Below are 20,315 nucleotides of genomic sequence, written 5' to 3'. Positions count from 1 at the left end.
GCTGAAGCCTACCTAGCCTAGCCTGCTAACTTAGCGCCTAAGGCTGATCCCATCAGCCTCATGCAGTTGCACAGTGCCAGTGACTCACTGCTGCATGAGGTCAAGGGCTGCAGTGGAGAAGCGATGAATCACCGTTGAGACAGACAGAGATCATTTCTGAGTTCAGCTACCCGACCTGTTCCTGTGGGGTAAGACTGTCTTGAATGGCAGAATCAGACTGCATGTCTGCCTGGCCCTGGTTGATTGATTGCTCTCAGCCTGCCTGCTTGCTACCTTTGGGGTTAACCAAATTGTTTGTATAAAGAGGCGCTAGCCTTTGGCTGTCTTTCTGATTCTTTACTTTACTTTTAGACTTTGGATTCATTGAACGGATTTCATTCATCTGAGGGCGATTTGTTTGCCTTCATTCACCTTTACCTTTACCTTTATCTCATCTCACTTACCTCAAATACAGTATTCCCTATATAACACAACACCCCTCGCCTCCCACCTACACCACATCTCCATCATGCCCTCCACCAACCCCACAACCCTCAACACAACCTCCTCAACACCAACAATGTCCACCCTGCTCAGCCCCACGGACACCGCGCTGCTCGAAACCTTCATCCCGGGGTACTCGATGCTCTCGCGGCTACTTAAAACCTACCTCCAGATCGACCTCAGCCAACACCTGCCAACGCTCCTCCTGGTAGCCATCTTCGCCGCCGCATCCCGCTACATCTACCAGCAAGTCTCCTCTCTTTTCCAGCAGCACTGCATCTGCACCGCCGAAATCCGGCACGACGACGACGTGTACAATTACCTGATGCACTGGCTCGCGCAGCAGCCGTTCACGAACCGGACGACGCAGTTTGTAGCGGGAACCCGAATCTCCGGATCCTCACGGTACTATGATTCCGACGACGAAGACAGCGACGGGTGGGGCGAGAGTGACGAGATCGACGAAGAAGGGAACGTGATTGTTGACTTTGACACGTACTGGGCGAAAGCGACGGCGCGGGACAAGCACAAGAAGCTGCGGTTCACGCCGTCCGAGGGGACGCACTATTTCTGGTTCCATGGGCGCCCGCTCGCGTTTATCCGGGAGAAGGAGGAGAACAAGAATGGCGGCGGGACGTACTACGGGTATGGGAGCAAGGCGCCGGAGCGGCTGTCGATTTCCTGTGTTGGGCGGGACCCGCGTGTGTTGAAGGAGTTGTTGATTGAGGCGCAGAAGAGCTATGTTGCGCGGGATAGTCATAATACTGTTATCTACCGCGGGCAGAAGAGTGGTGGATATACGGAGTGGTCGAGGTGTATGGCTAGGACTCCCAGGGCGCTGTCGACGGTGGTGTTGGATAAGGGGCAGAAGGATGGGTTTATTGGGGATATCAAGGAGTATTTGCATCCGCGGACGAGGCGGTGGTATTCGAATCGGGGGATTCCGTACCGCAGGGGGTATTTGTTGCATGGGCCGCCGGGGACGGGGAAGACGAGTCTCTGTTTTGCTGCGGCTGGGTTGTTGGGGTTGGAGCTTTATTTGCTGAATTTGAGCTCGAAGAGCTTGGATGAGGATGAGCTGATGGCGCTGTTTGCGGAGTTGCCGAGACGGTGCATTGTGCTTTTGGAGGATGTGGATTGTGCGGGGATGTCACAGAAGCGCAGTGCGGAGGATGGGAAGAAGGAGGAGGCTGTGGAGGTGACGCCGCCGCAGGAGGAGGGGGCTTCGGGGCCGAGTGTGCTGGAGAAGCAGGGTGTTTCACTGTCTGGACTGTTGAATGTCATTGATGGTGTCGCTGCCTGCGAGGGACGTATTCTGGTTATGACGACGAATCACCCGGAGAAGCTGGATCCTGCGCTCATTCGCCCTGGACGAGTTGATCTGACCATCGCCTTTGGGTACTCGTCTGCTGCGGATATCAGGGAGCTCTTCTCGGCTATCTATTCCACGCTCGAGGGAGATTTGCGCGCTTCGACGACGGAGAAACTATCCCGTGCGCTGAAGGCGAAGATCCAGGCGAATGCGAAGAAGTCTGCCGCCAATGACCTTGGTGGCAAGTTTCCTGCGGAGAAGGTCAGTTTGTGGGCAGAGAGGTTTGCGGAGAATGTGCCGGAGGGCGAGTTCACTCCTGCTGAGATCCAGGGGTACTTGCTTCATCACAAGACAGACCCTGAGGGTGCGATTGAAGGAGCGAAGCAGTGGGTTGTAGAGACAAGAGATAAGAAGGCGCGGATCGCGAAGGGGGAGGTCCTTATTGGCAAGTCGTCGGAGAAGTCGGAGGAGAAGAAGACTGAAGGCGAGAAGTCGGCAGATACGGAGAAGTCTGGAGAGGTCAATGGGGGCGAGTCTGCGAAGACCGAACAGGCGAAGACGGACGAACCCAAGGTCAACGGGGTGGACAAGGTGGAAGACTCCAAGGAGGAAGAGTCCAAAGAGGCTGAGAAGACCACCGACAGCACCACCAATGGAATCACCAACGGAACAACGAACTCATGATAGACAGACAATTTGCATTACAGGCTAGATACCCTTCCGCTAGATAGCATCTAACTAGAAGACAAATCTTGCTCACCATTTTATCCTTTGGGGGAAGCACTATGAGCTATAGACAGACATAGACACGGCAGGCAGTTCAGTGATAAAAGTCAAAAGTAATGATGAATATGGTAAATCTATTTTTGAACAATCATTATAAACTAATAAATAAAACACATCAAACTAACTACTCCCCACCCAATTAACCCACTGACAAGAGCACCCGCCAGTTCCACCATCATACCCTCCATACTCCTCCTCATCATCGCGTTTCTCATTCTTATCCTCATCTTCACTACCATTCCCACCACTCTCACCCATCAAATCAAAGATCCCAGGTGCAGGATTGACAACCTCCCCTCCAACCCCCCGATCCTCCAACTGCAACTTCACCTCCGTCTTGTTCACACGCATATCCTCTTCCAAACCATAGCAGTACACCAACTTCCTGCTCGTGTTCCCGCCATGGCGATCAACAGTCACAGTAACAGGGTACGGAAACGAGCCGGGGCGCGTAAAGTCTGTCGCGGAAGACACAGTCTCCTCTTCCTCTTCCTCTGCGTCTGTGTCCGTCTCGGAACCCATCTCGGTCTCATTCCTACTGCTACTCGCCCGCCCCAGGACGCTCCGCCCAGACTCCTCCGGCCGCGTCCAGATCTGAACAAGGAAGCGCGTTTGAGCCCACGTGCACCGCACACGGGCGTCTTCTTTACTCGACCCGCCGTTCGTGTCGTTGCCCGCGTTGTCCTTCTTGCCGGTTAGTGGGGTTGAGGTGGAGAGGAAGATCGATTTGTCGTAGTACGTGTAGAAGCCATAGTGCTCGTCGGATTTGCCGCGGTTGTAGAGGCGGACTGGCTGTGACGAGGGGAATGGGTGGAGGACTGCGGCGGCGGCAGAGCCATCTGAGTCGGTGGCTGGGGAGGGGACGATGGAGTCGAGGTCTGGGAAGGTGGTTGTTGTGTTTGAGTTTGCGGTGGTGTTGGTGTTGGTGTTGGTGTCTCGTTTGGTGAGTTCGGATGCTGAGGATGAGGTCAGGTGTTGCGTGGTGGACATGAGGGTGATGTAGAAGGGGGTTTCTTCGCCTTCGTAGGGCTCGGAGGTTTTGTCTGTGTACTGGCCGAGGAATTGTTGGTCTTTGGTGGATGGGGGTGAGGGGTTGGGGTTGAAGAGCTGATTGTTGCTTCTTGAGAGAAGGTTCAGGGAGCGCGAGGCGATGGCTGTGCTGTGGTCGTAGGTGCCGTTTTGGAAACGGATTTCGACGCGGAAGTTGGGCTGGTTGGCGTTGTAGGGCTTGTTGGCGGAGTGTTGCTCTTTTGGTAGCGCGCAGCTCCACATGGATGATGGGTTGATGCAGCCTGATTCTTGCATTTGAGCTTCCGGGCCGGCGATTGTTGAGATGCCTGTTGGCATTGGTGGGTAGCCGGTCAAGTTTAGCCATTGAGACTGGACTGGGGTGCCATCTCCCTTTCTCGTCAGGAATATTGCTAGCAGCACAGCACCGACAACAATGCCGATGAACAAGAGACAAATGGCAAAGTACCATCGACGCTTCATGCGTCCTTCCTTGCCTTTTTTGCCTTTCCTGCCGAAACATCCTTTTTTGCTCCAAATGCCTCTACTTTTCCACCACCCACTGGATTCCCCACCAATCTCGCCCTCTCTCTCAAGCCGCCTCAGACGATCCTCTATTCTTTCTCTCTCGGTCATAGAGTGTGTAAGGTCCTCTCTTGCGGTTGGAATGGCCCGTGGTCTCGGCGGAAGACCAACTGAACTGTCGTGAGGTGTGTACGCCGGCGCAGGACCGGCAGGCATATTAGAGAGTCGGATCGCACCTCTTTCCTGGAGGCTTTCCGGTGGGCGAGGATAAGGAGAGTTCGGCTGCGCTCCATAGCTTGGAGGAGGCACTTGTTCGGGAGAAGGCATCGCAATAGGCGGGGGAGCTGTGCGAGCTGCAGGCGCAAATGGCTCCGAAGCTACTGGAGCTGCAGCCATGGGTGGCATAGGGGCAGCCCTCGTAGTCTCAAAAGCATCAGGAGATTCTGTTGCCGCTGCTGGAGCAGTAGGAAGAGGCTGATTGAAATAAAAGTTTGGGGGAGGCTGAGTGGGAACTTGGATATGGATATTCGCTGGCGCGGGGGCGGGGGCGCTTTCAATACTGATATTAGCGGGCGCGGGAGCCGCAGGCTGTTGAATCTGAATGTTGGGAGCTGGAGCTGGAGTCGGGATCTCCCTTTGTTGAAGAAACGGATTAGTAGACTGGCTCTCACCTTGGTCTGGCGAGTCGAGCTGTCTGGTATTCGCGAAAGGTTCAGGGGCGGGGGAGGTGATTTTTGGAGTTTGAGGAATGATTTCGCTGGGTAGTGCTCTTGAACTCTTCAAAGATGAGTGTAGTTCCTTAGAAATCGGGCTCGCATCATCCGAAGGGCTCGAATTGATGGACGTTATTCCAGAAGCCGGAGAATCCGGATTATTCGATCGAGGCACATCGTCAACATCAATCAAGAGGCCCCTCTGTGATGACGAGTCCGGGAGCGGCGGGCTGGAAGTAACAACGGGTATCTTGTCTTTCGGCGTGATTGAGCAGACATGATTCACGCATTCGAAGTAGGGAGTATGGCTGAAGAGTTCATGAGCACAAGCTTGATAATACTCAGCCGCAGCGCCCTCTATCCTCTGACCCGTGAACATCATTGATGCGAACCCTCGGTCTCTCACAGCTTCTGTCTGCTCTTCTATACTCCAGTCAAAGTCGGCAAATGGATTCCCATTGACATTGTTCTGCCAACTTGATATCCGTTTTCGAGCAGCCTCCGATGGATGTGGGGTGTCCGGGGAGAAGTACGAGATCTCCTTCTCTTTCTCCTCCCATTGCTCCTTTTCATCCCACCAGTCATCCGTCAGGCCTGTGGAGCTGGTTTCGATGGGAGGTAATGGTGGAGCGCGAGTTCTGAATGGTGATTTCGGACTCAGTAGTGAGCTGGCACTGAGTAAAGGGGATAAAAGGTAGCTCCACCACCCTTGAGACGCGCGTGCGTTTAACGTTGTGTTGATCGTAAGCCGGTCGGAGGGCTTTGGCAGCTTTTCGTTGGAGCGAGACCGCGAGCGAGGCGCTGGTGGTTTCTCAGTTTTCTCACTGACGGCGCCGGTAGAGTAAGAACGTCGTTTTCGAACGGTGTCCAGGGACATCCCAGAGCTAAGATCCGTGCTGTTGCCTTCATCGCGTCCAGTCGAGTACAGCGCAGGAAGGGCTGGAACGGGAGGCGCGTCAGCTAGATTAGGGCCCATATATGAAGCGGGCCGTGAGTAAACGCTGGATGCTGCTCTCGGTCTCGTGCCCTCGGGACTGAGATGGCCCCAGAAGCTGTCCTCCTTCGCAGGGGTAACTACTATAGATGGTGTAAGTGGAGTTTGTTGAGTGCCTGCACTATCAAGCTCCTTTGTTTTCTCATCGTAAAGCTCCGGGGAGTCATATGGAACGGAGAACCCAATGACAATAGGCCGGTCGGTTGGCGAGATGCCATCGTCCCTAGCCTTCTTCTTCGAACTCTTCGAAACGACTCCAAGCAACGACGCTCTCTTCCTCCCTTCACCCGAGTCCGTAGGGTCGTCCGGCAACCGTTGAAATCCCCGGGTATCCCCCTTTTTCAGAATGCCTTTGAGCTTCAGCGCCACCCTTTCGTCTTCCCTCGTCTTCGAGAGCACTTTGAGGTCGTTCAAATCGACAAAAGCAGCCGATGTCTCCGTCCGCGGTTGAGTAGTCGCCTGGGGAATATCCAAGTTCAACCCTACCGGTCGTTCTGAGTTCTTCCGTGCTGTCTCGAAAGCCGAACTGCTCTCTCCCCGCCCCTCAATAGCGTTCACAACACTCCGCTCAAAATCCCGAATCCTGTCGGGAGCTGCCTTCTGAACCACGGGTTTCTTACTTGACATCTTCGCCAGGAACTCAAACGGCCGGTTTCGTTCCATGTCCCGGTCCTCCGACGAGGACGAAGTCGGACTGGCAACCTCCTCTGTAATCGGCGACGAGAGCGGAAACTTGGGGATTTGCGGTATTGTCAGTTGAGCGCCAGCCTTTGGAATCGTCAGTTGCGTCCGCTTGCGCTCTGAACCGGATGGCATCTTTCTGAGCCTCCGTAGCTGGAGACTATCCAACATGATTGTGTGTTAGTGGTGTCAAGGAAAGTGTATGTCGATCAGACGGAGCTCATAGCTACCCACCGGGACAAGAAACACTAAAGAGAAGATCAAGAGCAAACGGTCGAGATCTGTAATGGTTGTAGAGAAAGGCAGGCTGAAACAGTCCAGAGGCTCTATAGATGCGGCCGAAACACAATTGAAAGACGATGGCTGAATGAAAGACGCCGTGAATGAGACAATGCCAACCAAAGCCACTCCTCCCACAGAACCATGCAGCGCCACCTATTGTCATTCAAAGGCCATGAGTCATCCAGCGTTTCAGGCTGAGAAAGAGGTATGAAAATAAACCGGTGATGAAAAAAGAAGAAGTCGAGATGGTGTGCAGGCTCACAGCAGCAAAGCAAGTGAGACAAAGGCACAGAAAACACAGAAACAACGCAGAAACAAGCAAGATGCAGAGGAGTTTTAGGAAAACAGCAGCACGCGCCCATTTTGTTTACTGGGTCGATCTTCAAGGAGCTCAAGCCTCATGCACCAGGGCATGGGCGAGACTGTGGACATCTGGCAGAGCATTCTGCAGAATTAGACCCCTGAGACAAGACAGATAGGCTATTGGACAGGATTTCAAGATGAACGCTGCAAGAATCAGAGAGAATGGAAGATGAAGCAGAGGATTGGCTGGGAGGGAGTGGTTGGCAGCTCTGTAGCCGCCGAGCTCGGGAGCCTTCAAGAGCTCAACGCTATTTTTGTTCCGGCCTGTTCTGATTGGCTGCACTCTTGTTTCACCCTCTTCAATCCAATTGTCTACAGAGGAGAGTCACTGTTCTATTCTTGACAGCTCTGGTCTGTTTGAACATTTGGGCAGGCCTCGACGGCGCTTAAGAAGTTCGATTTCTTGTAGTCCTGTTCCAAACACCATATCCCAGAGTAGCCAATCTCAAACTTGCATCCCCACCCAAAGTAACTCCATCAGCGTCAGATGCATAATAACAATACCCATTTCATTTCCAGCCTTCTGAATGCCATAATACACCCATAACAATGCAAATGATATATATGAGGAAAACCACAGAACAGACATGTTCGTCGCGTAGCGTTGCAGCAAAAGATCGCTTGTTGAACCAAAGAGCCACCCAAACAAGTCTACACGATATTCTGGATAGGGAAAGGAAGGAGTATTGACATGAATACCCCTCAACGACGATGAGATTGACGCCGGGGTTATCGTCGGTCATCTGTATACTGCACGCCTTGCATCGGGGCAACGGAGCTGTTGATGAGAGGAGGTAAAGTACGCGGCTGCTCCTGTGCGATTCCTGGCCCCGGGTTATAGCCGGGGAACATGGGCCCATGGCTCTGGCCATTCGCTGGTGTCGGCATTGAGTGGTGCTCGAAGATTGACGGTGGCCGGGACTGCCCATTTGCTTGTTGTTGATTGAGCTGGGCCCGCATTTCTTCCAGCTCGGCCCGGAGGAACTCGTTTTCCCTCCGAGCGTTCGAGAGCGAGTTCTCTATGCTAACGATATGTTCAATTGCTAGGGAAATTAGCCATTGGCCAAGTCTGACACGTAATAAATTAGGGCATACCTCTTGTTAATGTCTCCCATTTGCTAGACTTGTTGTTCTGGTTTTGTGGGAGACGATTTCGTAAGGCTTCAAAACAATCCTTCATCTCGCTGCGACGCTTCCGCTCTGCTAGCTTATGCGTGACTCTAAGTTCTGGCGTTCTACTATACGGCGTGTTGCCGGGGTGAGGATCGGATTCTCCGATCAGACCACGGATTTGCTTGTGCTGCAATGAATGATGGTGGACGCTCGGAGGAAGTTCTATGACTAGTCAGTCTAGAGCCACTATCTAACAACTTCCGCAACATTTACATACCATGCTGCCCATGGGGTAGCCGAGATTCCGAGTACAAGCTCGATAAAGATTCCGTGGCACTAGCCTTGCGGGAGAATTGCGAGGCCTGCTCACCCGAAAAGGAATCTGAGCGCTGCGAGACGTCTGGGTCAGGGAAGGCATAGGCGAGACCGGCAGTCGGGGCCTCTGCGTTGTAAATCTCGGATCTCGGATTGGACGAGATTGCGGGTGCTGTGCGGCCAGCCGCAAACCCACGCTGTTCTCGCGGTCCTAAGGGTGACAGAGGCGCACTAGCTCCGGAGAAACGAGGACCTCTGTATCCATTGCCGTCTGTTGAGATACCACGTTCTCTCTGCAGCCCTGATACGATCGATGATTGGGACGCGTTCGTACTGTGGTATGGAGAAGCCGGGTTTATAGCAAGGGAGCTGATGCCTTGGTTCACCCTACTGTCCACGCTGCTTCGTCGGGACTCCACCACCTCTACAACGCTGCCACGTTGTGAAGAGGTTTCGTAGTTCTGGTTGAGCGAGGGCAATGTATTAGGCTGCGACGACGCAAAGTTCGGAGACGGTTGCGCTCCGGCGGATGGTGGCGTGGTGGTATGCGAATGATCACCGGGGTAAGGAGATCTATCGGAGACATAGGAGACACGTTGCGGAGAGGGGTGGGAAGAGGTGAGAAAGGAGAGTGTGGGCTGGTTGCCAGTTCCGTTCGTCGCTGTCGAGTAAGTCGAGGATCCTAGAGTCGAGTGGTTAGATTCAGCCACCAAAACATCAAGGCAGGATACGGGTGACAAACTAGCACTTTGAGGCATTGACCAATTCCCCGAGTCGCGCTCAATCGTATTCAAAGAAGCGTTTCCGGGCGACTTCTCCGCGGGCGCTGGCGCGTGACCCATGCTGGCCGTTAAGGTTGAGATTGATGGGAGGGTTTGCGTAGAGCTAGTGACAGGAGTATTCTGTAGCGGAGTGTGTTGCGGCTCCCACGGCCGATGGTTCACGGTTGGTTCCATAATTGTAAGCTGAGATTGGGTATCAAGAGAAAAAAAAAAAAGGAAAGGAGCGTTGTGGTTGAAAGGACGAAAAGCAAGATCGAAAAGGTCCGAGACAGGCGCACTATCTCATGTTCCAAGAGATCGAACGAGCGAGTTTCGAGGGTATAAATCGGTTATCCGTTTGATTGCGACGTATGGCCGAGCAAAATGGTCTTCGAGAGGTGTATAACCGGAAGGGACTTTCGAAGTCATGAAACGGAATTGGAACAGCCTGAGTGTATTCTAGGATGTGCGCCGATCTCCATGTAAACGCAAGATCAAACACAAGTCCTTCTCGAGGTCGAATCGCGATCCCACGAGTCAAGCCAGAGTTGGGAATGCGCCGCCTTCTTGAGTTTATCCCTTCTTTCCAATGGCACTGAGGTCAACGCAGACGGAGAACTTAATCACCGAGTCAGTCACGTCACCGAGCACAGAAGGATATTTTGTAGCGAATACTGGTTCGCGATAGAGGTCGAGGTTAGGAAATAAGAGCTGCAAGGTAAGGAAGGATGTGTAGTGAAGGAACGGAGGTGGTGTTGGTCGTCGGGAAACGAGAAACGGGGCGTGGTGATAAAGCGACAGGCACCGGGCAGGCGTGCCGTACCGAAACACCGGCAGTCGAAACGAGAGGGAAAGAAAGAAAGTGGAGAAGCAGGTCGAAAAATCTGTTCGAGATCGAAACCAGGTTCAGATTAGTACAATTCCTATTATTCACCCAAAGGAGGCGAAGGCGAGAGAAAAATGAATGAATAATAGTAATAATAATAACGAGACCAGGGATAATTTAAAGATGTTGGGCAAGGTTGGTTTGCAGGGAGCGGGTCGCTTACCTTTAGTGCAAACGTTTCGAGAGAAGAACGTGGCACGAGATCTAGAAGGACTAACAATTGGGCAGTGTTGGTTAGTGAATCCGTTAGGGCAAAGAGACCGACAATAATGGATCGTTCAGTGGCCAGCCAGATCGAAGCTGGCTGCGGGGAGGGAGCGGGCGCGAGCAAGGGAGACGATTAAGTTAAGTTGCAACGAACAAGCGTGGGAGGGAGAGGGACTGGAAGAACAAGAGAGGGTCACACTGGTCGCCGTGTCGTGAACCGTGACAAATACCAGAACTCTCGCACTCTGGGCAGGATACATGGAATCAAGGCACTTGGGGGAGTTAAGGAGTGAGGTCGTACTTACCGGACAATTAATGAGAGATGAAAGATGAAAGATGGAAAGAATTGGCGATGGGAGGGTGGATGGGACTCGAAGACCCAGAGGGAGAGGAATCCAGGATTCCTGCAGCAGTGGTAGGTAGTTCTCGAACAGAGTAGAGCAGTGTTTGTCTGCAGATGAAAGAACAAGCCGAACTTCGATTGCAGGCAGACAGAAATGAAGACAGGATAGATCTGTTCTTTTCTTTTTCTTTTCCTTTTTGTCCCAATCAGCCCTTTTATCCTTTTTAAGTATTTAGTTACCTTTTCATCCGAAAATATTATTACGCCTTGCTGGGCCACTCCTCAATTTCCGTACCGCAGGATGGGGTGTAGCCACCAACGTTTTTTTACCAGAGTTTTAGAACAAGAGTCCAGCGTTGTTGGGTGACCTGAAGACCCGTCATTCCTGACTCTTCTTATGTATCTACTACTACACAAAATTCTCAGAAGCGGTCACACAAGACGCTGCGTGACAAGTGAGCAGCATCTCACAGGCCCTGTCGCCAGGCACGTTGACGGGAAGATACACCACAATTTGAGCAATGCAAGAAGCTGATAGATTATGCTTGGCGGCTTATTCGCTCTGGGCTCTGGAGCTCTGCCTCGTGGACATCCTGTCTGTTTCCTAGTCGAGCTGGTCCTTGTCTGGGACCGTGGATTTGACCTCACCTGCAGATGCTACGACTGACAGGCAGGTCCCTTTTTATTGGAGCTGAGGATAATTCCGAAGCTTTGGTGAATCGAGGATGACGAGAGCAGCCAAGCATTATAAAGTTCACTGCGCTACTGCGGACCAAAAATCATAAATGAATTCGACAGCCCACTGCCACGAGGCACTTTTCTGGGGCGCTTCCCAACCAGTAAATAGGCAGCACAGTACTCGGAGTAAGGACAGTACGTAGTCGTATCCAGCCGCAGCTGCAGCCGCCACACAATATCATCACGGTCAAAGACTGAGGTTGAACAAGCACAGCCCGTGACAATCATTGTACCGACTTGACCGCAATGACAGGCACCGAATTTCGTCGACTTGGATACAGCTCTCCACATGGAAGACGATCAACCACAAAGAGCCTATCGGTCGGTCGTGGTCGGCAGCCTTCAACCACATTATTCCGAGCACCTCCATTCTCCACGTTCTCTTGCATGTGGGTGGGTAATTTTCGCGTGAGTGAAGCCGACTCCGGAGCAGAGTCAAGACTCCTGTCAAGAAGTTATGAATTTATGCATAGCAAATTTATGGCAGGAAATCCTTGTTCCTGCAGCATTCTTGAAGTCCGAGGCTTTCTTGGTTCCTTGTACAGTACACTCAGGTACTCCGCAGCGGTACTCTACGGATTCGACGTGTCGAGTACAGACATCTTCGAGGGAGCTCAGCCTGAGGTTGAAAGACCTTGCCGGACTTGGGTAAACGTGGAGACCGTCTCGGGCAATCGAAGGCGCAGATCGCGCCAAGGGAGTCTTGCACCATCCGTGGCAGGGGTCTGCCATGCTCGCTGCGTGCCCTGTCTCCTTCACGCCACACCCCACATCACTGACCACCTGGCTGAAGCATGTGGGCGAGACGGAAGAGACACCTTGTTCAAGCAATTCATTGACCCTGGTCTGCTGTGTAATTTGCGACAAGATCATTCTCTCATTACTGGTCAAGCGGACTCGACGACTTTTGCAGTTAGCGTCAGGATGAGCTAGCATCGGACGTCGGAATGGCCCGCTTCTGGCCTTTGAGGACGGCGGTTAGCTAACAGCCTCCGAGATGAAGTTTGACCCTATCTTCCACTCTTTTGGAACTTGACCCGACCGAGTCAGAGTGAGAAGTCTAGAGTGAGTCGGAGGCCACTCTAGACGAGGAGAGAAACGAGCCATCCCCGAATAGGGAGGTGCTACTGAAGGAAGGAACAGCCCCGATTTCCCCGGAAGCTAGACCAAGTCTGGACTAAGGAGGCACGGCGCACGCAAGGTCAGACGGGAAGTGGGACTCAGGGAAAAGATCGGAGACGATCGAATCCGGACAAGCAAATCGGAAGTGCGAAGTTGAATGGCCTGATGAACAGAGCATTATTTTGCAGATATGCAGCCGCAGTCTGCAGACTCCAGAGTTCCCGGTCTCTCCGTGGGGGGAAGACTGAAGGCGGAAAAAGTGTGAAGAAACGACAAGAGTGGTGGCGGAAGTGAAAGAAAATTGAAGGCACGTTTCTGACCAGGGATTCTCGGTATGCCAGGGATTTGCTTCCATGCTTTGACAAAGTGGCTGGCATGTGTCGTCCCGGCGTCCGACTTGTCACTTGTCCCTCTGCTCCAGCTTTCCTGCCCAGAACCAGACTCCGGACTTCAGAGTCTTTGCGTCATTGTTTAGCTTTTTTCTAACGGCGCAGTCACAATCGGACTGCCGGCAGCCTTTTTTTTTTTTATAGCTTAATTCGCCGACCGAACTGATTCATCGCCCACATTTCTGTCGTATGCTGCTATCGAAGGCGTGCAACATGTGATGGTTGATGAGAGCCTGAGCAGTGACACTGACCTAGGCGAGGCTACTCTCGACCGGCAACGATCTCGATATGGGCGACATTCACGTGGCCCAACTGAAGGATCGACTCCAGGGGTTCAAGAGAAGGGATGCGAACTGCCAAAAGCATCGCGTCAGCCACGTAATCGGGTAACGGTGTCGCGTTGAGTGGCATGGCCCTCCTTGCAGTTTGTAGTTGTACGAGTCTGTTGGAGTGGGGAAGCTCAGCAGAAATCATCATCAGACACCTGTCTCTCACAAAGAGGTCGATCAGTTTGCAATCCCACCGTTATCCTTCCGTTTTGACACTTATCCAATGAACTGATGAGGCCATCCTGGGTTATCCGGTGCCATCGATTATCAAGGCTTCTTCAATAAATCGAGCACTCTGCAGACTCAACAGAACCAACAAGTCTCGTTTGCGGTGCTCTGAAAATCTACACAGCGATACGTATTGACGCATGAAAGCTATAGCTCGCAAACAACTAGCTACCGCGCCGACTGCAGTATACTGTACTCGACTAACTCGGGTGGAATGCAGAGACCAAAAATGGAGTGAACCTCTCGAATGGATTTGACTTTCCAGCAGACACATGGCAGTGGCATCCACGGGAAAGTGTGGAATGATCGCCGCTAAGAAACATGTTGCAGACTGCAGTCGTGGAAGACGCCTGAAGCTTGGACCGTGGACACTGCATGCGGTTGCTTGGCTCTGTATGGATGTGTCTTGCTTCTCAAGGGATAATGCTTCTTTTCCTGGTTCAGTCAACACAGACAACATGCGGGTAGCATGGGGTGAGGAGGTGGTGGTGGTGATTTTGATCCCTTGCAACGCTGAACTGTATGCCCACGCCAACCACGCTTATTGGCACAGCCTGCTTGAACTTGACATTATATCCGACTCTTCGAGTCTTCACAATTTAGCCATGTCTTTGTGATGACGATATGCCCCGCTCGCAGGAATGTGACCTGATGTATTCGTCCACATGCGGCGTAGCCTCCACAGTCTGGGGGATCTCCCTGCTGGACAACCTCGACTCTCGACTCTCGAGGCCGGAGCTTCTACGACATTGTTCCGATTCCGACTTTCCTGGTTGTTGAACAGGCTTCCCTGGTAGATTGAGGCAACAATTCCCCGTTTAATGCTCTGACTCGCGCATGCCGATCGGCTTGCTTGTCCTTGCTTGACTTTTGTCTCTTAACGGCGGCCGAGCGCACGCAATAATGTAGGGAGGGGAATGGCTCCGACTGTTGCGAGTCAGGAGCACAAAGAATGGCCAGAAATAAGGTTTGAAGATCAATGAGTCTTGACTCCTGACAACTTTGCGATGGAGAGTACTGTACGGAGTAGATCATTCTGACCTGCAACTCTGAAGTCTTGAGAGAGGAGACTCTGGTGTAGACGATAGAGTCACTCGACTAGGGAACAATTAAGCTTCTCCTGTCTCTTTGCCGCTGCCAAGCTCACCGGTCTCCCATTATCCGTCTTTCCATTTCTCACTTTACTCTCACCTCTCGAGTTCTAAACTTCAGCTGGTTTGCCTAATGGAAGAAATAGGCGAACATGCGCTGTAACCATCAGCGATAGCTACGACGCCACAGCATGGGCGCGAGGTCACACCAATGATAAAGCATGGCAATCAGACAAACTCAACAATCGGAGCCTGCAGCAGCGCAGACTCATTATTCAAACAGTCTCGATGAGCATCATCGCGCGGGGATCAACAACAGGGACCAAGAGTTCCTTGTTTGCGCCCGCCGTCTTCCTCATTTTTGAGCCAACCACCAGAGACCAATGCGGTCAAACTATCCCCTCCCCCCTCCCCCGACCCTCGAGTCTACAGACAGGCGTTCATCCGAGACGATGGCCGCTGACAAGGAGTTTTACCGGCACCTGAAGGGCTCCGAATCTACCGACCGCCGCATCCTGCCATTCACCTTCATTCATTCCGTCTTACGAGGGTAGGAAGCTGCCAACATCCTTGTCAACCGGGAGAAAGCCCTCAGGCCAATTCACAACCGGCCTTGAAAATCCCGCCCCGGGGATTTTTGATCGAAGAAGACGAATCGACGGCGCTCCTCTCTCCGCATGCCGTCCACGGGTGCCGGACAAAGACTCCGTATAACGAGGCAATGCCTCCCGCAAATACATGGTGCATACATCAATCGGCCGGCCACATGCAGCGGTGTGACCCGGCCAGGATGCTCCCTGTCAGTTCTCAAGTGATAATTCTGCACTGCGCGCTTCGAGGGCCTTCTGTCTTCCGAAGCCGAATCGATTCTTGCTGTATGCCAGGATTATGAGAGCCAAGAATGGCGGGGTGAAGGATTGTTGAGACTGGCAGGGATGTCTATCACAATCACACCCTCGACTTTGCGCCTGTATCGTCAGGAGTCCCCGACTTAATCTATTATTCTCTCCAGGTCATCAAAGCGCATGCTGTAGTTTATGGGTCACAGCATCCCGACTATCAATGCCATCAATCGCGCTCAGAGCATTCTGCAGCTTGATCCATCAGTTTGCCCCAGCACAAAGAGAATGCTACTGCCTAACGTACAACGGGATGGTTACACAGCAATGCATCTACTGGATGGCAATCAGGCTCGCGTGAAATTGCCTTCAGCTGGTTCGGTTTGCAATACCATTGATCCGAGCTCGGGTGGCTGGAGGATCGGCCATTCGTGAGCGCGATAGTCGATGCATGGCTGGCGATCACGCAATGGATACATCTTCAAATCTTGGGTCTTTAATGATCCTCAAGGCTCTATGGTTCTATGTAATCGAATGTGATCTTGGTGGTCAGCTTGAGCCTTGTGTATAGTTGCGCGAGGTATAGAGCGGGCGGTGATCTGATCTCCTCTGCATCGTGATGATCTTGATCACCAATATATATTCCATTTCCGAAGGCAACTGTACTACGGGCCGTAGCTCAGCACTAGTTATCTTATCTCTCATCAGTTTCATGACACAGCTTAGGTTATGTTATCTATTGCCTATCTCACTATTTGAATAACCTCTAGAATATTGATAGTTCGGAAGACCCCGACTACCTACTTACTCCACACAGTAGATAGCGAACCTCTTCCGCGGAGATACTCAAGAGTCAATCCTCCACCTTCAAGCCAAGAGCTCAAATATCAAGCTGCTGCTAGCTGCTCGACAAGTCTGATTTCCAAGATGCCAACGTCCCCGCACTGTCAGGATTGATTCCTTCGCTGCTGAATGATCGATCAATCAAGTAATTAATAGTCAAATGTACGTTGTCGGCAAATCCGACTGAGAATTGAGGATGAGACTGAGCGTAGCACGTGCTTGTGCAATTTACTAAGAGTATGTTCTTAACTTTCTGACAGTTGACTTCCTCGATAACTACTGTTGAATATGGGGCATGTACGAACGTAGACATTCCAGCTCTCTGAACGATGAAAGATCCATTTCCACCCAAATTCCACCTGTACGATGTACAGTACGGATCTATCAACATCATACCCTGAATGACCCCTCCCACAGTCACACCCATGATCTTCACCTCCTTCTACTGTACGTATCGTCGTATACCGTATATCATTCGTTATCTTCACCAAATCCATAAATCCATCGCTACGTACGTATCTTCTCCCTCGGGCCTCCAGTGTCCAACTCCAGTGGTCCACCTGTACCCTAAATCAAATACCCGTCGGCGTCGGCGTTATTCCCCGCATATTCCTATCGAAGTTAGATTTCCAGTAACTTCTGCCCAGCACTGATGTTTTACCCCAACTCAAATCAACGCTGCCTGCCCAATCCCACCAGTACAGGTACTGTACAACGGTGGGCCTTCAAACTTCCCAGGCTCTGAGAACTGAGACTCGAGACTCGAGACTCGAGAAAATGGCAATGGACGCCAGCGGACGCCACGTGGGAAGCCTAACAGGGTTCGTGATCCTAGCTCCATCTAGCGGAGTAGCGCTGCGCGTGGCATTGGCAATTTGGTATTGGGATTGGAATTATGTACGAGCTACGAGCTAACTCTCTAGCCTCTTCTGGGTATATTACGTAGCATGGGCGGGTATTGGCGCTCGTATCTGAATCTCATTCTCCACGCTTCGGTTTGAGGGATGAGGGATGAGCCTATGAGGGAATGAAGGATTACTTAGTTAGCGCGCGCCATCGCCGTGATAGAGAAAGGGAGAGCAAGAGCAAAGTTTACAGGCGTGTTTCAGAGTGCAAGGTTTCTTTGTTGTCTGGGGTTGTTTGATTGGGCTTGAGCTCGGGGGATGTTTCCTTCTAGAAACATTAGCATTCGGAAGTTGGAGGTGCAAATCAATTATTTGTGGCCTTGGCTCAGGCTGCGAAGGACAGGAAGGAAGTGGAACTGGAAGTAAAGGACTTCCGAGCTTCCGAATGGTACCCTGATCAACTATTTAGTTGATATCTTACGCTGTAAAGTAAGTTACCTACGGAGTACTCCGTGATGCGAATCAGTGATGTATTCGATTTCGATATCTATCAATTCTTGGGTTTTGTTTTGGCCCCCGGGGCTGTGTAGGTTGTTCCTTCTTGGCAACCAGAGTCGAAGACATGATTCAGTTCTGCAGAGGGTGGTATTCTAGACCCTGGGATTCTGACCGGGTCTCGACGAAAGGCTGAAGATGGATATCCTGGTGCCTTGGGCGAGGATTCGTTGCCCTGCAGTGGTGCCTGTTTCATGTTGATGAAGGGTGGATAGCACGGGTGGTAGATCGGCGGCGTCGGCAAGCTGACTGACTGACAGGTTATTTTTGTCGGCGGCAAGCTGTGCGGACGTACGTAATGGTGGGTGGCAGAGGGATTATTGTATGGGATTGTTATTGGGTAAGAAGGGGTTCATTTCAGATCCAATTATATAGCTGAATGTAGGTATAGATCGAGCGTGCAGAAATGGCATAGATATTTTTAGTCCTCGTCTTCTTCCATGTCGTCTTCCTCGTCAGCATCTTCATCTTCATCCTCGTCGTCCTCGTCGTCCTCGTCGTCGCCCTCTTCATTGTCGTCGTCATCATCGTTAAACTCCACCCCCATCTCGCCTGTGATGTCCCACCGATCGCCCTTGGCCGCGGCGCTGACATACTTGACGAACTTCAGGGTCCCACTGTCTCTCAGCACGATGCTGAGGCGGTTCCACCCGGCTGCAGTGCTGAAGAGGATGCCGTCGTCTTCGTCATCCGCAGCACGGTAGATAGCTGGGTCGGCACCGTTCTTCTCTTCCTCTTCTTCGTCGCCGGCCATGTAGATCTCGTAGCCGCCAACATGCACCTCCTGGTCAGACGACTCGGGCTTCTTGGTAGAAGATGAGCTTCCCTCGGCCTTGGGTTTGTCGGACGAGCCTTCACCTTCCTCAGCTTCTTCCTCGGCATCTTCCTTTTCCCATCCCGTGGTTGGGGTCAGACAGAGGGTTAGCTCAAGACGTGGCTCCTCGCCGGTGTAAGAGTTAGCGAGGGTGTAGTCCTGCCCGCGGCGGAAGCGGCGAGCAAGGAAGTTGTAGCTGGAGATGCGCTCCGAGCCTGTGATGAGGGAGAGCCATTTACGGAATGGCTTTGAGGGAAAGAGGTTGTTGAGGAGGTCTTGGATGGGGGTTTGCTGGTCCTTGTCTTGGGTCTTTGCGGCTGATTGTTCTTGGAAGAGGTAGCGGTGCTTGTGTGGTGGGCGGGCGACGGTCCATTCCGTGGATGATTGGATTTCGTCGGATGACGTGGGGAGAGACTTCTTTTCCTGCTCTTCAATATAGTTGCGGACCTTGGTGGAGAACTTTACCGACAGGAAGCTTTCGAGGTTTAGAGACGAGTCGTTGAGGAAGGCGTCGGACATTTCCTCCGCAATGTCAGGAGTGAGGTATGACGGTGCAATGTATTGGATGAGGAAATTGAGGTCATCCTCGCTGAAGTCCGCGCTAGGCTCCTCCTCGACCTTGGCTTTACCCTTGCCTTTGACTTCCTCGGGCTCGTCATCAACGACCACGGGCTTTGGCTGGGGAAGGTCGTAGATGTCTGCGCGACCTTGTAGCTGGGAAAGACTGCTGCGCTCGGCGAGCTTCTCCTCCAATCCTTCTTCGTAGCCGTCTTCGCCCTTCTGAGGGATGTGGAACCAACCACTGATGGCCATGCGGACACGCTTCTTAGACTTGTCCTCGCCATCGGTGGGATAGTAGACTTCCTCCACGTCATGGAAGCTCTCTCCCGGCTGCACGGTGAAGAAGCTCAGCTGGTTGAAAGCGGGGGGAATGCTGAGGGTGAAATCCGGGCTAGGAACCTTGACGTCCTCACCCGTGGCATCCTTCTTCGTGGCCGTTGGGTACAGACGCAAGGCACCACCCCATTCCGCTTGCCATGGCGTGTCCGGATCAGTCAGATACAAAATATAGCTCAGGCGACGACTGCCGATAACATCATCGTGACAGAGAAGGTGGCACCCCTCGTTGTAGACGTTGATGGCCATGTCCGTTTTCTGCCCACTCAACTTTCCCGAGCCTGTGACTGACGACAGAAACTCACGGAAGCGCGCGGAGTACAAAGCATCACGGAGCTTGAGGATCGAAGGCAACCGTGATAACGACCCATCATCCAATCCGTCTAAGTTGGCCAGATCCCCAGACTGGAAGATCTTGTAGATATCAGTTTCCTTCTCGGTAAAGTGTAAATGCGCCTGGATTTCGTCGCGAACGGAGCGTAGCAGCGAATCTTCGATGAGGGGATGTATAACGCCATGCTTGTAGCTGAAGCCAATTAGCATCTGAGACTAGAAATTCCGGATAACTTACGGCTCGGATTGAGCATAAGACTTGGTATAGTTCTGTTGAACCGACGATTCAAAGAGTCCTTCACGGAAGCGCAATGCGACCTCTTCGCTCGAAAGAGCTCGCTTTTTCGCTTCAGGCTGGCCATTGCCGTCCAGCGACTCTCTGCCATTTGTCTTGCGCTTCATTTTGCTTGAGTGTGTGCGACGTTGGAGAGAGAAAAGCCCGAGAAATTCTGTCCTCTGAAGCTTTTTCCTGGGCGGTGAGATTCGAGGCAATCAGGCCACAGGGATCAGACCATACAGA

General features: G+C 52.3%; 5 protein-coding genes across 5 annotated transcripts; 1 reads left to right on the top strand and 4 right to left on the bottom strand.

The window, feature by feature from the left end:
• Positions 1-113: 113 nt before the first annotated feature.
• Positions 114-2,597, top strand: BJY04DRAFT_180462 (BCS1 and AAA domain-containing protein). Its single transcript, XM_073710065.1, has one exon. The coding sequence runs from the start codon at positions 509-511 to the stop codon at positions 2,477-2,479; it is 1,971 nt and encodes a 656-aa protein (XP_073575058.1). The 5' UTR covers positions 114-508; the 3' UTR covers positions 2,480-2,597.
• Positions 2,598-2,701: 104 nt separating this feature from the next.
• BJY04DRAFT_214577 (uncharacterized protein) lies at positions 2,702-6,637 on the bottom strand (the record flags this gene model as incomplete). The annotated part of the gene is made up of 1 exon (XM_073715257.1): positions 2,702-6,637. The coding sequence occupies one exon, from the start codon at positions 6,635-6,637 to the stop codon at positions 2,702-2,704; it is 3,936 nt and encodes a 1,311-aa protein (XP_073575057.1).
• Positions 6,092-7,336, bottom strand: BJY04DRAFT_180457 (uncharacterized protein). The gene is made up of 2 exons (XM_073710064.1): positions 6,737-7,336; positions 6,092-6,662 (listed from the first exon to the last, which is right to left on the bottom strand). The coding sequence occupies exon 1, from the start codon at positions 7,144-7,146 to the stop codon at positions 6,829-6,831; it is 318 nt and encodes a 105-aa protein (XP_073575056.1). The 5' UTR covers positions 7,147-7,336; the 3' UTR covers positions 6,092-6,662; positions 6,737-6,828.
• A 130-nt stretch (positions 7,337-7,466) lies between these two features.
• BJY04DRAFT_180456 (putative HLH transcription factor (Hpa3)) lies at positions 7,467-9,588 on the bottom strand. Its single transcript, XM_073710063.1, has 4 exons — positions 9,318-9,588; positions 8,538-9,257; positions 8,243-8,482; positions 7,467-8,190 (listed from the first exon to the last, which is right to left on the bottom strand). Exons 1-4 carry the CDS (start codon positions 9,529-9,531, stop codon positions 7,877-7,879), a joined length of 1,488 nt encoding a protein of 495 aa, XP_073575055.1. The 5' UTR covers positions 9,532-9,588; the 3' UTR covers positions 7,467-7,876.
• An 8,090-nt stretch (positions 9,589-17,678) lies between these two features.
• On the bottom strand, positions 17,679-20,213 carry BJY04DRAFT_180450 (oxidative DNA demethylase). The gene is made up of 2 exons (XM_073710062.1): positions 20,034-20,213; positions 17,679-19,988 (listed from the first exon to the last, which is right to left on the bottom strand). Exons 1-2 carry the CDS (start codon positions 20,195-20,197, stop codon positions 18,173-18,175), a joined length of 1,980 nt encoding a protein of 659 aa, XP_073575054.1. The 5' UTR covers positions 20,198-20,213; the 3' UTR covers positions 17,679-18,172.
• Between the last annotated feature and the right edge of the window lie 102 nt (positions 20,214-20,315).

This window comes from Aspergillus karnatakaensis, assembly GCF_047715665.1.
Source record: "Aspergillus karnatakaensis strain CBS 102800 unplaced genomic scaffold BJY04scaffold_7, whole genome shotgun sequence".
NCBI lineage: Eukaryota > Fungi > Ascomycota > Eurotiomycetes > Eurotiales > Aspergillaceae > Aspergillus > Aspergillus karnatakaensis.
The sequence above is the reverse complement of the archived record's forward strand: the minus strand, read 5'-3'. Positions and strand labels throughout refer to the sequence as shown.

Bases quoted from the DNA above. Each gene is read 5' to 3' on its own strand.
- BJY04DRAFT_180456 (XM_073710063.1), bottom strand. From the start codon at position 9,531: ATGGAACCAACCGTGAACCATCGGCCGTGGGAGCCGCAACACACTCCG. The intron at 8,483-8,537 runs GTATGTAAATGT...GACTAGTCATAG, and splicing joins GCTACCCCATGGGCAGCATG to AACTTCCTCCGAGCGTCCAC. The intron at 8,191-8,242 runs GTATGCCCTAAT...TAATTTCCCTAG, and splicing joins ATGGGAGACATTAACAAGAG to CAATTGAACATATCGTTAGC.
- BJY04DRAFT_180462 (XM_073710065.1), top strand. From the start codon at position 509: ATGCCCTCCACCAACCCCACAACCCTCAACACAACCTCCTCAACACCA.
- BJY04DRAFT_180457 (XM_073710064.1), bottom strand. From the start codon at position 7,146: ATGGGCGCGTGCTGCTGTTTTCCTAAAACTCCTCTGCATCTTGCTTGT.
- BJY04DRAFT_180450 (XM_073710062.1), bottom strand. From the start codon at position 20,197: ATGAAGCGCAAGACAAATGGCAGAGAGTCGCTGGACGGCAATGGCCAG. The intron at 19,989-20,033 runs GTAAGTTATCCG...AATTGGCTTCAG, and splicing joins TCTTATGCTCAATCCGAGCC to CTACAAGCATGGCGTTATAC.